Source organism: Anoplophora glabripennis, unplaced genomic scaffold, assembly GCF_000390285.2.
Source record: "Anoplophora glabripennis isolate ALB-LARVAE unplaced genomic scaffold, Agla_2.0 scaffold511, whole genome shotgun sequence".
NCBI lineage: Eukaryota > Metazoa > Arthropoda > Insecta > Coleoptera > Cerambycidae > Anoplophora > Anoplophora glabripennis.
In genome coordinates this window covers 322,652-335,295 of record NW_019416595.1, presented here as the reverse complement: position 1 = coordinate 335,295, position 12,644 = coordinate 322,652, and the positions used below count along the sequence as shown (strand labels likewise).

General features: G+C 31.5%; 1 protein-coding gene across 1 annotated transcript in view; it reads left to right on the top strand.

Moving 5' to 3' along the window:
* LOC108911331 overlaps positions 1 to 12,644 on the top strand; it is a 69,281-nt gene that overhangs the window by 42,092 nt on the left and 14,545 nt on the right. The window contains exons 33-39 of the mRNA XM_023455029.1: positions 52 to 363; positions 647 to 967; positions 1,023 to 1,340; positions 6,563 to 6,892; positions 6,945 to 7,274; positions 7,329 to 7,658; positions 7,817 to 8,131. Coding sequence (XP_023310797.1) covers positions 52 to 363; positions 647 to 967; positions 1,023 to 1,340; positions 6,563 to 6,892; positions 6,945 to 7,274; positions 7,329 to 7,658; positions 7,817 to 8,131 — 2,256 coding nt within the window. The remainder of the gene's footprint in view (positions 1 to 51; positions 364 to 646; positions 968 to 1,022; positions 1,341 to 6,562; positions 6,893 to 6,944; positions 7,275 to 7,328; positions 7,659 to 7,816; positions 8,132 to 12,644) is intronic.

Here is a 12,644-nt window from a genome sequence, read left to right as displayed (position 1 = left end):
CACGGGTAACAGGGTCGAGAACGAATACACGAGTTTCTATTTTATTTTCAGATTACGGTGATAATTTTGCCGCAAATTACGATGATAGCTGGCATGTAACTATAGAAAAAGGTCTCGATGATGCAATTTTACAAAAGAACACAGAAATAGTCATAACATTAACCGCAAGTGCAAATGGCAAAGAAGCTCGTTCAGCACTTGTAATAAAATTACCGTCTTCTACTGATAATTTAGCTCCAGAATTTTCCGATGCTTATTATTTGGCAAAATATACGGACAACGGCGTTAAAACGGTTGAATTCGAAAATGAGATTAGCTTTACCAACATAGATGATCCCAGTACAATAGATATTAGTTTAGACAGTAAGTATAAAACAATTTACAAAGTAGTGAACTATTTTTTTTATCAAAGTTAATTAATGGTGACATTTCTTTATATTTAATAAAGAAATGTATATGAAATTAAAACACCTTTTATACAAATAATTGAATAATTGTAATTAAAATGTTTGACAAAAAATGAAATTAATAATGTAATATAAACATAAACTGAAAGAGCAGTGCGTACGTTTCAGTTTCATAGATGTAATTTAAATCATGTACGTACATTAAACTGTAATATCGCATTTACAAATGACAATTGTAGATTATGAGGAATATTTCAAAGTAAGTTACACGTCGGAAAAATGGATATTAAATATACAGAAAAGCTTAGGAGACGAAATTCTAAGTAAGAACAAAGAACTTGTCATGACGATGACTGCCTCCGAAACCGACAACGACATAAAGGGATATTCAGCTCTAGTAATAGAACTACCTACGACTGATTCGGAATCCGGTCCTGTATTTTCAGAAGCATACTACTTAGCTGATTACCCCGAAAAGTACACAGGCGTAATTGAATTCAACACCCCAATCGCGTTTGACAACGTGGAAGATTCCAGCAAATTAACCATAAAACTGGACAGTAAGTGACTGCCCGTATTTATATAATTAACAATACTGTACTTGAATGTTTATAGATTTCACCGACCACTTTGAAATTAAACTAGAAAATGAAAGGTGGATCATAAAAGTTAAGCAAGTCCTCGATAGCTCTGTATTGACTAGTGCCTTTGAACTTGTTATGACCTTGACCGCGACAGAAAGTGACACCGGCAAAGAGGGTTACTCAGCGTTGGTCCTGAGGCTTCCTGAGAATGACGTAGCGCCTATATTTTCGAAAACGTACTATACAGCTAATTACGTGTCCACTGGCAGTGAGACAAATGTCGTTTTTAGCACTCCTATAACTATAACAAACCAAGATGATATTGCCGGCATTACTTTATCCATAGATAGTAAGTATCGAGAAAGTAAAAGGGCAGTGCTTGCTTCGCTATCGTTTTTTCATACGATTTGGTTCTGTATTAATTAACTTAATCAAGTTATCGTTGACGAAGTATAACTACTACAAATATTTTTATCGACGAATTCAATCTTCTTGAAAGGAAATATATTATATCATATTTTTCTTATGTACAGAATGAGTCAAGTCTATATAGAGTGTAAATAAAAAATAAGCGCGAAAAAATTAAGGAAGTTATTCCTTGTTGGAAATTATTTTTTCATATAAAACAAATCTCTCCGTCCCCTACTTGAGGATTTATTAACCTTTAATAGGAGAGAGAAAGAATTTAGTGTTTATTATGATTGAAATTACGTACATTTTCCTAAATGCCATTTACAAGGTAACAAGGTGTAGAATTAACCATCTCAAAGTAAGTTTTTCCTGTCTCTAATATGGTCAATTATTTTTTTTATATAGCTCAATTTATGTGACACAAATTTCTTCTATTTTTATTAAATGTAATAGTTTTCGAGCAAAAAAAATATATGTTGCGTGGAATTTTTATTACAATAAAGAATATGTATATTGAAATGAATAAAAATAAATAGAACTGTTAATTATAAACGAAAAACTATAAAAAATCATTATCCATGAAATGAACACCTCTCATAATTTAACAAGACAACGGTTTACTGCAAAATTTTCATTTTAATAATCAGAATATTTTTTTTGTTCAAAAACTTAATATTCCGTTTACAAATGAAATTAGGAGAGATCAAATTTATTTATTTATTTTATAGTTTAAGAAATACTACAGGTTATAAACCCACAATAGTTTCCACTAATTTGTTAATAAATGATGGAAAATATTTTAATCTATCAATGGCATAAAAAACAAAAAATGTAGTTGAACAGAAAATAAAGAACACAGTACTGGACTAAGAGCCGGATAGGAAAATTTGTCTAATCAATTTAGGCACCGTAAGAGTCTATAACTTAAATACTACCTACAACCTAAAAGAAAACATTTGAGCACTACGCCGTTAATTCTCCGTGGTACATGTGTTGTCAGCGGAAATCAAACTTTCCAATTTTGAGCCGGGTAAATTAATTAAATAGAAATTGACGGCATTTCGACCCAAGACAGGTATTAAAAAAATAAGACGTAAAAACCTTATGCCGTACAAAAAATAACGGTTCTGGAAAGAATAAAAAATATTTTCACTAATGTAAAAATTATAGAAAACTACCTACGCCGTGCCTAATTTTAAATAAAGATATTTATTTGAAAGTTATATTTTACTATGCCGTACGAATGTACTGGCTCTATAAGTTTTACTTATGCTCTAAAATAATGAAAAATATAAGTGCCGTACAAAATATTTGGCTAAAAAAAGTGTATTACATAATAATTGTAAATGCTCTGAAGTTAACGCCATTTTTCTTTGGGTAAAAATCATTATTTCTTGAACGGCATAAATTTCGGAAGCAAGTTATTCCACTTTATAGTCTTTATACAAAATTACAAAATTATTGGCACCACAGAAAAAAACAATTGGCCGTGAATAAAAAAAATTGTTTATCATTATTGCAATTTGGAAAATCCATTTGACGCTACTATAGTACAATATATTTTCAATTTTATTACTGTTTTAAATTATTCAAGGGTTAATATTAACAAAATTGTGGATGCCGTCTATTTTTAATTTCAGAGTTTTCCATAATTAGTAGCATTTTCCAAGGCATTTTCACTACATTATGAAATTATATATTCCTGTACGGCATTTACCCCATAACATTAACACCATAAAATAATAAAAATTATATCGCCGTACATTTTTGATGGAACATTCATCGAATGCTATAAAAAATATTTAAATAATTTAAAATCTCAATTTTACTATACTCAATAATTAACAATTCCTGTACGGCTTTCATTGCAGATTATGAAGGGAGTTAAGTAATGATGAAGAATTATATTGCCGTTACATTTGCATGGAATATACAAATAATATATGCATAAATTGTATAAACAATAAAATGAAAAGAGATAGTGTTTCGTAAATTCCAAGTAGACCAATAAAAATGTAAATTATGTTAATCAATATATGTTTTAGATTTTATCTTTTTCAATGCAAAAAATTTATAATAATTACCAAAACATTTAATTGATATTTGAAGGAAGTATTAATAACGTTCATATTTTACTTATCTTTTTTTTGTTTTTGTTGATCTTAATACATACGAAAACTTAATCTTCCTCCTTGTCCTCCTCATCTCTACTTTCGAGTTCACTTCAGAAATCTTCATCGTGATCGCATCATCAGCGTCAAATAAATTATTTTTCAAAGAAAATTATGATAAAAATTATTAGGGTAAAGAGTAAAGGGTAGGGTGAGGTGGCCAACAGCCAAAACTTAATTCAGCATTCGATAGATGGCACTGTATGTCCTATATGGCATTATATGTGACAACTGAATACGAGCACTGTGTTTTAATATGCGTCAAAGTGATATTTAAGCACTAAGAGAAGAAAAACATTATTGTGCCGCTAACAATTTTTATGTCCATTGCATAATAGGTGATATTGTGAACATATAAGCGGAAATATATTGGTTGGTTTCTACAAATTATGGTATTCCTAGAAAAACGCTTGAAAGAAAATATGCAAGAGGTTATATGAAGATGGTTCCATGAAAATTGCTCTTCTTTCCTAAACATTTGCCAAGACTGTGGCAAAATTGCGTTTAAAAAAAGCATAATAAGTAGATATTGAATAACAATTTATTTTTTCATTATAAAATTTTTTATTGTCACATTTTTTTTATATTAATACCATTTATACTTATTATAAGGCCATCTCTCCCAAATGGCATTGGCTAACTCACCCAACTGAATAGGGATAGATGGCCAAATGCAAGTTTTTATATACTTATTAAAAACAAAAACAATTTTATTTTATTTGTTGCATCGGATTCAAAATGTATAAGGTATACGGTATAATTGAAAAATAAAAAATAAATTTTGGCAAAACAAACAAATTGAATTGTAGATGTGCGTACACATTTTAAAAACTACTGCATGGAAAAAAAAATTGCAGTTTTTTTGGAACTTTGGTGCCTCTTCTCCCCTTTAGTGCCACGATATTTATACAGCAATAATTTTTAATAGCTAATTTTTAATGAATTCGAAAAGGGCACAAATACCGTACAGGAACATTTCACTAAAATATCCATTCCTTGAGCGGAAAATCCATTTCCCTACTGTGACTTCATGTGCCATAAAAAAATGTACGGCATAATGACTTGAGGTATAGTTTTATATAGCGCTTTCAAATTTTTTTAATTTTAGGGTGTCTAATAATTTTCCTTAGTCTACGTAAAAGCCCTTAAAGCTAGTGCATTCGTACGGCATAGTAAAATATAACTTTCAAATAAATATCTTTATTTAAAATAAGGTACAATTTTCTATAATTTTTACATTAGTGAAAATATTTGGAAAATGAAAATTTTTTATTCTTTCCAGAACCGTTATTTTTGTACGGCATAAGATTTTTACGTCTTATTTTTCTGTCTTGGGTCGAAATGCCGTCAATTTCTATTTAAATAATTTACCCGGCTCAAAATTGGAAATTTTGATTTTCCGCTGACAACCCATGTGCCACGAAGAAGTGACGGTATAGTGCTCAAATGTTTTCTTTTAGGTTTTAGGTAGTATTTAAGTCATAGACTCTGACGGTGACTAAATTGATTAGAAAAATTTTCCTATGCGGCTCTTAGACTAGTACTATGTTCTTAATTTCTGTTCAACTATATAAAACACACACGCACGCACGCACGCACCCACACACACACACACACACACACACACACACACACACTCGCGCGCGCGCGCGCGCGCGCACGCACGCACACACACGCACCCGCACGCACGCACGCACGCACACGCACACCCACACGCACCCCCACACGCACACCCACACACGCACACGCACACATGCGCACATTTATTTCATGATGATAGTATATCAACACCTCCATTGTTATTTGATAAATAACTATTAAAGGACGACGTTATTCTGCAGCTATTCATACCTACATTAGTTCTACTATAATTTATACCGAATAAATAATTATTTGTAGTATTTATAGATGGAACGTGAAAGTTTAACAAAGGTAGAAGTTCAGGACAATCCATCAAGTTGTTAATAATTTGAACAAAAATATGATGTCTGAATGAAATCTTCGGTTCACTAGGGTAATTAATTTAAATGTTTTTTTTTGTCACTGTAATATTAGGAACATTATAGATGTCATTTATTCTAAAATTTAAGTAACGGGCGAATCTGTTTTGCAATCTTTCTAATCTAATTCTATAATATGTTATAAGTGGGGTTCCAGATAACACTCGCAAAAATCCTACTGTAAATATAAGCATAATACAAGGATTTCATCGACTTTTCATGACTTTTCAAGTCATTGCATGTTCTTATTATAAAACCTAACAATTTCTAACAATTATAACAAATAAGTTGATCTGTAAAAAACACATTTGTAAATCATCATATTGGTGACAGAAAAAAATGTACAGGAAATTACTTGTAGAGACGGTGGTTACTTCTGCTCCTTGCAATTATCCAGTAAATTTGTAAATAATTTAACTTTTTTAAGCGGTGTTTCCTTTTAACCCCTTAATTTTCAATGAGCATCACCTCAATATTTTACACGGGCGTAAGCCCGTATATGAATAAAAACTGATAACAAATTCTCGAACTCGATATAAGACAAATTCATCTATCAAGCAATCAAATGAGAAATTTTATACCTTTATTTCTTTTCGATTTACAGGCCATATTTGTTTGCTTGACAATTTCGGCTACCCACTGAAAAAATTCAGTTTTGTGATTTTAAGTTATGTTATTTTATAAAAATCAAAACCATATCTAGCAAGTAAGTTAAAATATCACATAAATAAATATCGCCTTATGTTTCGAAAGTATCGAGTTCTTTATCTGCTACTTGAACTCGTCTTGAAAGTGGAGCTTGATGCAGTTTCATTAATTTTTTGTTTGAATAAATCCTAAGATGGCTTAAATTTCCATCTAATTTGATTCACTCTGTATATTAAAGCCGAGCTTTTAAACAAAAGTAAGTGACTTAGCTCTGCACTACATTTCGTCTGACAGAACGATGGTAACTCGTATTGGTCGAATTCATCAACTTCTGATTTTAGACTACGGCGACTACTTCAGCATCGAGTATGACAGCGAAAGTGAATCTTGGGTTGTGAAGGTAACTAAACAGTTACCTAACGACATACTAACCCAAAAAACTGACATAGTAGTTGCTTTAACAGCAACCAATCCCCAAAACTCTCTAACAGATCACGCTGCAATAGACCTGGCTTTGCCCTCCCTTAATACTGATAACGCACCAAAGTTTTCACAAACCTATTACACAGCTATATATAAAATATCTGATGGAAAAGCAACAGTTGCCTTTGACTCATCTGTGATTATAACCAACCGAGAGAATTTAGACGCTATTTCCATAGGACTAGACAGTAAGTGGAACCGGTTACAGTCACACACACCCCGCTAACTAATTTATTTCAGATTACAGTAATAATTTTGAAATGACATACGATGAAACAAGTGGTTCTTGGCAAATGACTGTTAAAAATAATCTGGACCAGACCACTCTGAACAGAAAGATTGACTTGGTCATGGCACTCACCGCCACAGAGTCGGATAACGATGAATATGGACAAGCCGTTTTACTTATCAGGTTACCTGTGGCAAATACCGACGACGCACCTAAATTCTCAAGTATATACTACGACGGCATATATACAGTGGGTGATGAACCATCCGTAACGCTAGAAGACATCATTGCAATTACAAACAAAGAAGACTTAACCGCCATAACTATAGCATTCGACGACAGTAAGTCTAAACTTTAACGATGTCGGAGTAGACATTACTTTTTATGTTTTACAGGTTACAAGAACTATTTGGAAGTCGTTTATGACACTAGCAGTTCACAATTTAAACTGAATGTTAAGTCACCACTTAGCGATGATGCCTTTAAAGACAGTTCAGATCTTATACTAACTTTAACAGCTACCGAAACCGGAAGCAGCGCATTCAGTCAAGCAGCTCTTGTGTTGCATTTGCCTTTAGAAGAAGTCAAATTGGCACCTGAATTTGGTCAGCCTCACTACATCGCTCAGTATGTAGAAGAGGACAGTAAAGTGAAAATTGTATTAGATGAGACAATAACTGTGACAAACAAGGCAGATCTTGAAAAAATTCAAGTCGCTTTAGACTGTAAGTATAGAGGAACTACACATGAACACCTGAATAGAAAACACTACACAGTACACATAACACATCATCATACACAGCCAACACAAAACTATATCCTCAAACACGTGTAACACACACTTGTGCACAATTAATTTCATAACAATGCCAACATATTGCAGCTTATCAAAGTAACTTTGAAGTTAAAGTTACGTCTACAAATGAGTGGGATATCAGCGTCATTAATCCTCTAGAAAGTGACATCATCAGCTCTACAAGGGAGCTTGTATTGACATTAACTGCAACTGAAGATGATAACATAAATAAAGGAAAATCGACTTTGATTATATCTTTACCTTTAGCTAATGAGGAAGTAATTACGTTTTCAGAAGTCTATTATTCGGCTTCTTATAGTAGCAATGGGGAACTATCAATGGATGATGCTGTCAAAGTTGTTATAACAGAAGGAGATATCAAAAATGTTGCCACTTCTATAAGTAAGTATAACGACAAGAAACAGTTTCTCTAATTACCGACACAATCAAGTCATTTCAAGTTGTTTCTAGAGCTAGAAATATTGATACTTAACAGTTTGACATACTCGTATTAATCAAATATTTATATGTAATTACTATAATGGATTTCCAATAACATTTCCACATAATAGCAGTTACTGTGAGTGAGTACTGTTACACTCAATATTTAGAAATCGATTTTGTTTATAAATGTGTTTTATCTTTTAAGATTTTAGCTACTCTTTGTATTTTAAACAATTCCATTGAATAGATTAACTCTTCTGTCACTAAATCATCCAGATTTGCCTATTATTACAGGTACAAATCTGTTATGCGAATTATGTACATTAACGCACATTTAATCTGGTAATAATTATACTGTCATATAATACATATTAGATCAGGGCGGATCTGTTTTGAGGTGGATGTGAGAGGGGGCAAGCAATTTTTTTCTGGATTACCTTCAGTATAACTCACATAACAAAAGTGTAGATCTGGGCGAGGTCCGGAACATTTTCAAAACTGCAAAAATGTTTAAAAATTTTTTTTAATTTGTTTAAACAAAAATTATTTAAATAATTGTAATAATTATAATTAAATACATTCATATTCAGAGTGTTGATATACCGGGTGATTCAGTTTGGTATTCGCGGCCCTGTATCTCTTTTATTTTAACAGATAGCTATAACAAACCCTATATATTTTTAAATCGCCGCTCAAACTCTATCAAATGACATTATTAGATCGTCTCCATGGTAACATATGTCAAAATTGCTATAGTCAACTGTTTTTGTTCAAATGGCACACTATATATTTTTTTATCGATTCTGGAAGACATTTTTTTTCTGCGTTGAGCTATGTAAGGAAGTCTATAGTTCCATTAGAAATATTGCTAGAAAAACAGCAAAAAAGATGAACCCTACTTTTCGTACCTTTATTCTGAAAAATGATAGCGAGCTATGGAAACAAGCTACTGTGTTTTTTAAAGTAACATATTTTATTATTAATACGATAATAATATAACAATTTAAAACAATACTTATTCAAATGTTCAAAATGACCTCCATTTGCTTCCAAACACAGAATAGCTCTGTTTATCACTCTCTACAAACACATTCTAGTGTTTCTTCATTTAATCTCCGACATTCTACTCTTATTTTGCTTTTAAGGTCGTCAATATCATTTAGGTAAGGCCAAAGAAAGAAATCTATACAATATCTTCATCGAACGTTCTTCATCTCTTGCCTTTCTGGGTTTAAAAACTCTTCTTTTCTTTTAAAAACTTTCATCTGCCGCCAAATTCCTGTCTAACTTTCCGAAAATTTTATCTGATGGAAGTTGTCTCTGAGAAAAACGATGTTGGTATAAATAGCTGGCAGCTTTAGCGTTCTTTCGGCGCTCTCCATAAATTAAAATCATATCTAGTATTTCTTGATTACTGTAAGTATTCATGTTATAATAAGTATAGATAGAATAGGTAGGCACAAAATGTCAATTATTTTGACAAACCGTTATTTAGAAACGTCAAAATTCAGTTGTTTCCGCAGCTGGCTATCATTTTTCTGAATAAAGCTACTGAAAGCAGGGTTCATCTTTTTTGTTGTTTTTCTAGCAATATTTCTAATGAAACTATAGACTTATATACTTATACAGCTGAACGCAGAAAAAAAATATCTTTCAGAATCGATAAAAAAATATATAGTGTGCCATTTGAACAAAAACAGTTGACTATAGCAATTTTGACATATGTTACCATGGAGACGATCTGATAATGTCATTTGATAGAGTTTGAGCGGCGATTTAAAAATATATAGGGTTTGTTATAGCTATTTGTTAAAATAAAAGAGATAGAGGGCCGCGAATATCAAACTGAATCACCCGGTACATACGTAAAAAACTGTTTTCATTAGAAAATGCAATAGCACAGGGTAAAATATACAGTATAATAAACTTTGTTTATAACAAAATATGTGCAAATTAGACAGTTGGTATTACGATATTCGAATTCCGTGGCTCGCGAGACATCGGACTAAAAAAAAAGTTCGAAATAGGTCCATTAGAAGCCGAGATAAAGCAATTTTTTTTGCACCTTCGCATTTTGAACCTCCGAATTCAGTCTCGGAGCGAAAGCCCCCTCCCCCACTTTTCGTGTTTTGAGTCACTTTTCGCGCGTGCGAGCGACAGCTTTTCCACTGTTTTATCTATGTTGCCGATAACTTATGGATATGAAAATTTTTTCCAGCTTAGAACTCGGAAAAACTAAGCCACTGCATCAAAGATTATTGCTAATTTGTTTATAAATTAACGGTAAATGCCGATAAACTTTGACCGCTTATATCTCAAGAACCAATAAACAGAATTTTACTTTTTTTAAAAAAAAGAAGCGTTTTTCCGAGTACTTTAAAATTATAATTTTTGAAAAAAACTAAATTGCAAATTGATAAATGCAATCTAATTGATTAAAAATAAAAAAGAGATTTAAACAATTTACTGTGGCCGTCCTAATCAACCGATTTAAATTTTTCAAAAACTATTTGAAAGGATAAGCGATGTTTTATATGTAAAATTTTTTTCAAATGTCTAGATGCTTTATTTGAGGCTGTGCAACTTTTTGAAAATTCGAAAATTTTTTATTCGAAATTTTTTTCAAAAAATTATTTTGCGAAAACTATCGAACCTATTTTAATGAAATTTGGTATGTTGCTTTATTATAGTCTACAGTTTTTTTTACCAAAATTAGAATGCCCTCGAAGCAATTAAAATATTTCAAAAAAATTATCCAAAAAACTTGATTATTTCGCCTTTTTTTCATCAATTATTGCTATTTTGCAACATCGGTAATAAATTTAAACATTTTTAACTTTCAGTATAGGTATTGTGCAAAATTCAATTATAAAACTTTTTTTCCATTTCAATATTTTTCCAAAATGCATAGGTTCCAAGATATAAGTAAAAAACTAAGATAAAATAAGTATTGTTTTTTAATTTTTTAAACATATTTGCAATTTTGAAAATGTTCCGGACCTCGCCCAGATCTAGGGATCTACACTTTTATTGTGAGAGTTGCACTGAAGGTATTCCAGCAAAAATTAGCTTGTCCTCCCCTCTTACATCCAAGAAGTGGGATATTTCGACAGATCCGCCTTGATTTATATCGTACATATAGTTTTTCACTTTAAGCAGCTATACTATATTTTAGAACGTATGGGTCGATTTTCAATTTTTTTTATCTTGGAGTATTACCATTTGTATTTTTTGTTTTTAAGTCAATTTTATCGACTACTGTGTCGAAAAACTATCAGAAAATCGTAATAGGCAATTTCTTAAGAAAAATAACTAACAGCTTGAATTATTTAAAAGATACCAATTATTTCAGTTAATTGAGGTTATTGTTAATATTTTCATAGTATTTAATTACCCTCTTTTTTACTTTATTATTTTCTTATTTTTAATACATCTAGCTTATATTTCAATTATTAATGTTTCTTTATTAAATAAAAGTATGATTATGACGTAAAATTAGCAGTAGCGTAGGTAAGTGTGAATTATTATCATCATTATTTCAAAAATAACTCGAAGTCATGACAAATAGCGATAATTACCTACACATGCTATGATATTAGATACTTGTGGACAAGTTGATTTAATCTAAAAGCCTTTGACAGGTTGTATCAAGGGATCTTTCTTCGTAATTGGTATGCCCATACATTTTTTAAAATCTTACGTAGGTAAGATCATTTGGAGTTCAGTACCTCAGGGTTCATTTCTTGGTCCGCTATTATTTTCATTAATTCTAATGTTCTCTTACATGCCAACGATTTTAAGCTGTTTAACTTCAGCTGTTTAATGTTTAAGCATTGCTTGCATTGCATTGCATGTTTAATTTTAGCTGTTTAACATCTGTTGATGACTGTTTTGTACTTATAATATAATAATAAACTGTCACTGAACATAATAAAATGTATTATGACATATATACGAAAAATTAAGCCTATTGTTTGCGAGTATACCTATTTTGGGTGAAATGGGAATACGAAATGAACTACGTTATATCTAACGTTAATAAAGGTCTTGGTTTCATTATAAGAACTGCTAAACATTTTAAAGGAGTGTACACAGGCTTTTTATTGTATAATGCATTTGTCAGGTTGAAGCTTAAGCACCTTTGCCACCTTTGCAACCCAATATATGTATGTAAGTCACTTATTCAAAATTCAAAGTTCAGAGAAAGTTTCATAAATATTTCTCCTTTAGATACGATATTAGAGGTACTCATAATCTAACATGTAGATTTAATGATTAACATTCTGTCGAAAGTACTTTCCTCTTTTATTCTTATACAGGGTAGGAAAGTACCGATGGTCTATCTGAAGTTACGTGAGAGCGATAAAGTAAGCCATAGAAATCCATGTGATAGACAAGGATGGCTATAATGAAGGCGTCTAATAGTCAACGCCCATTTCGCCCTTCCACAAATAAGAAGTGGATCTTATTT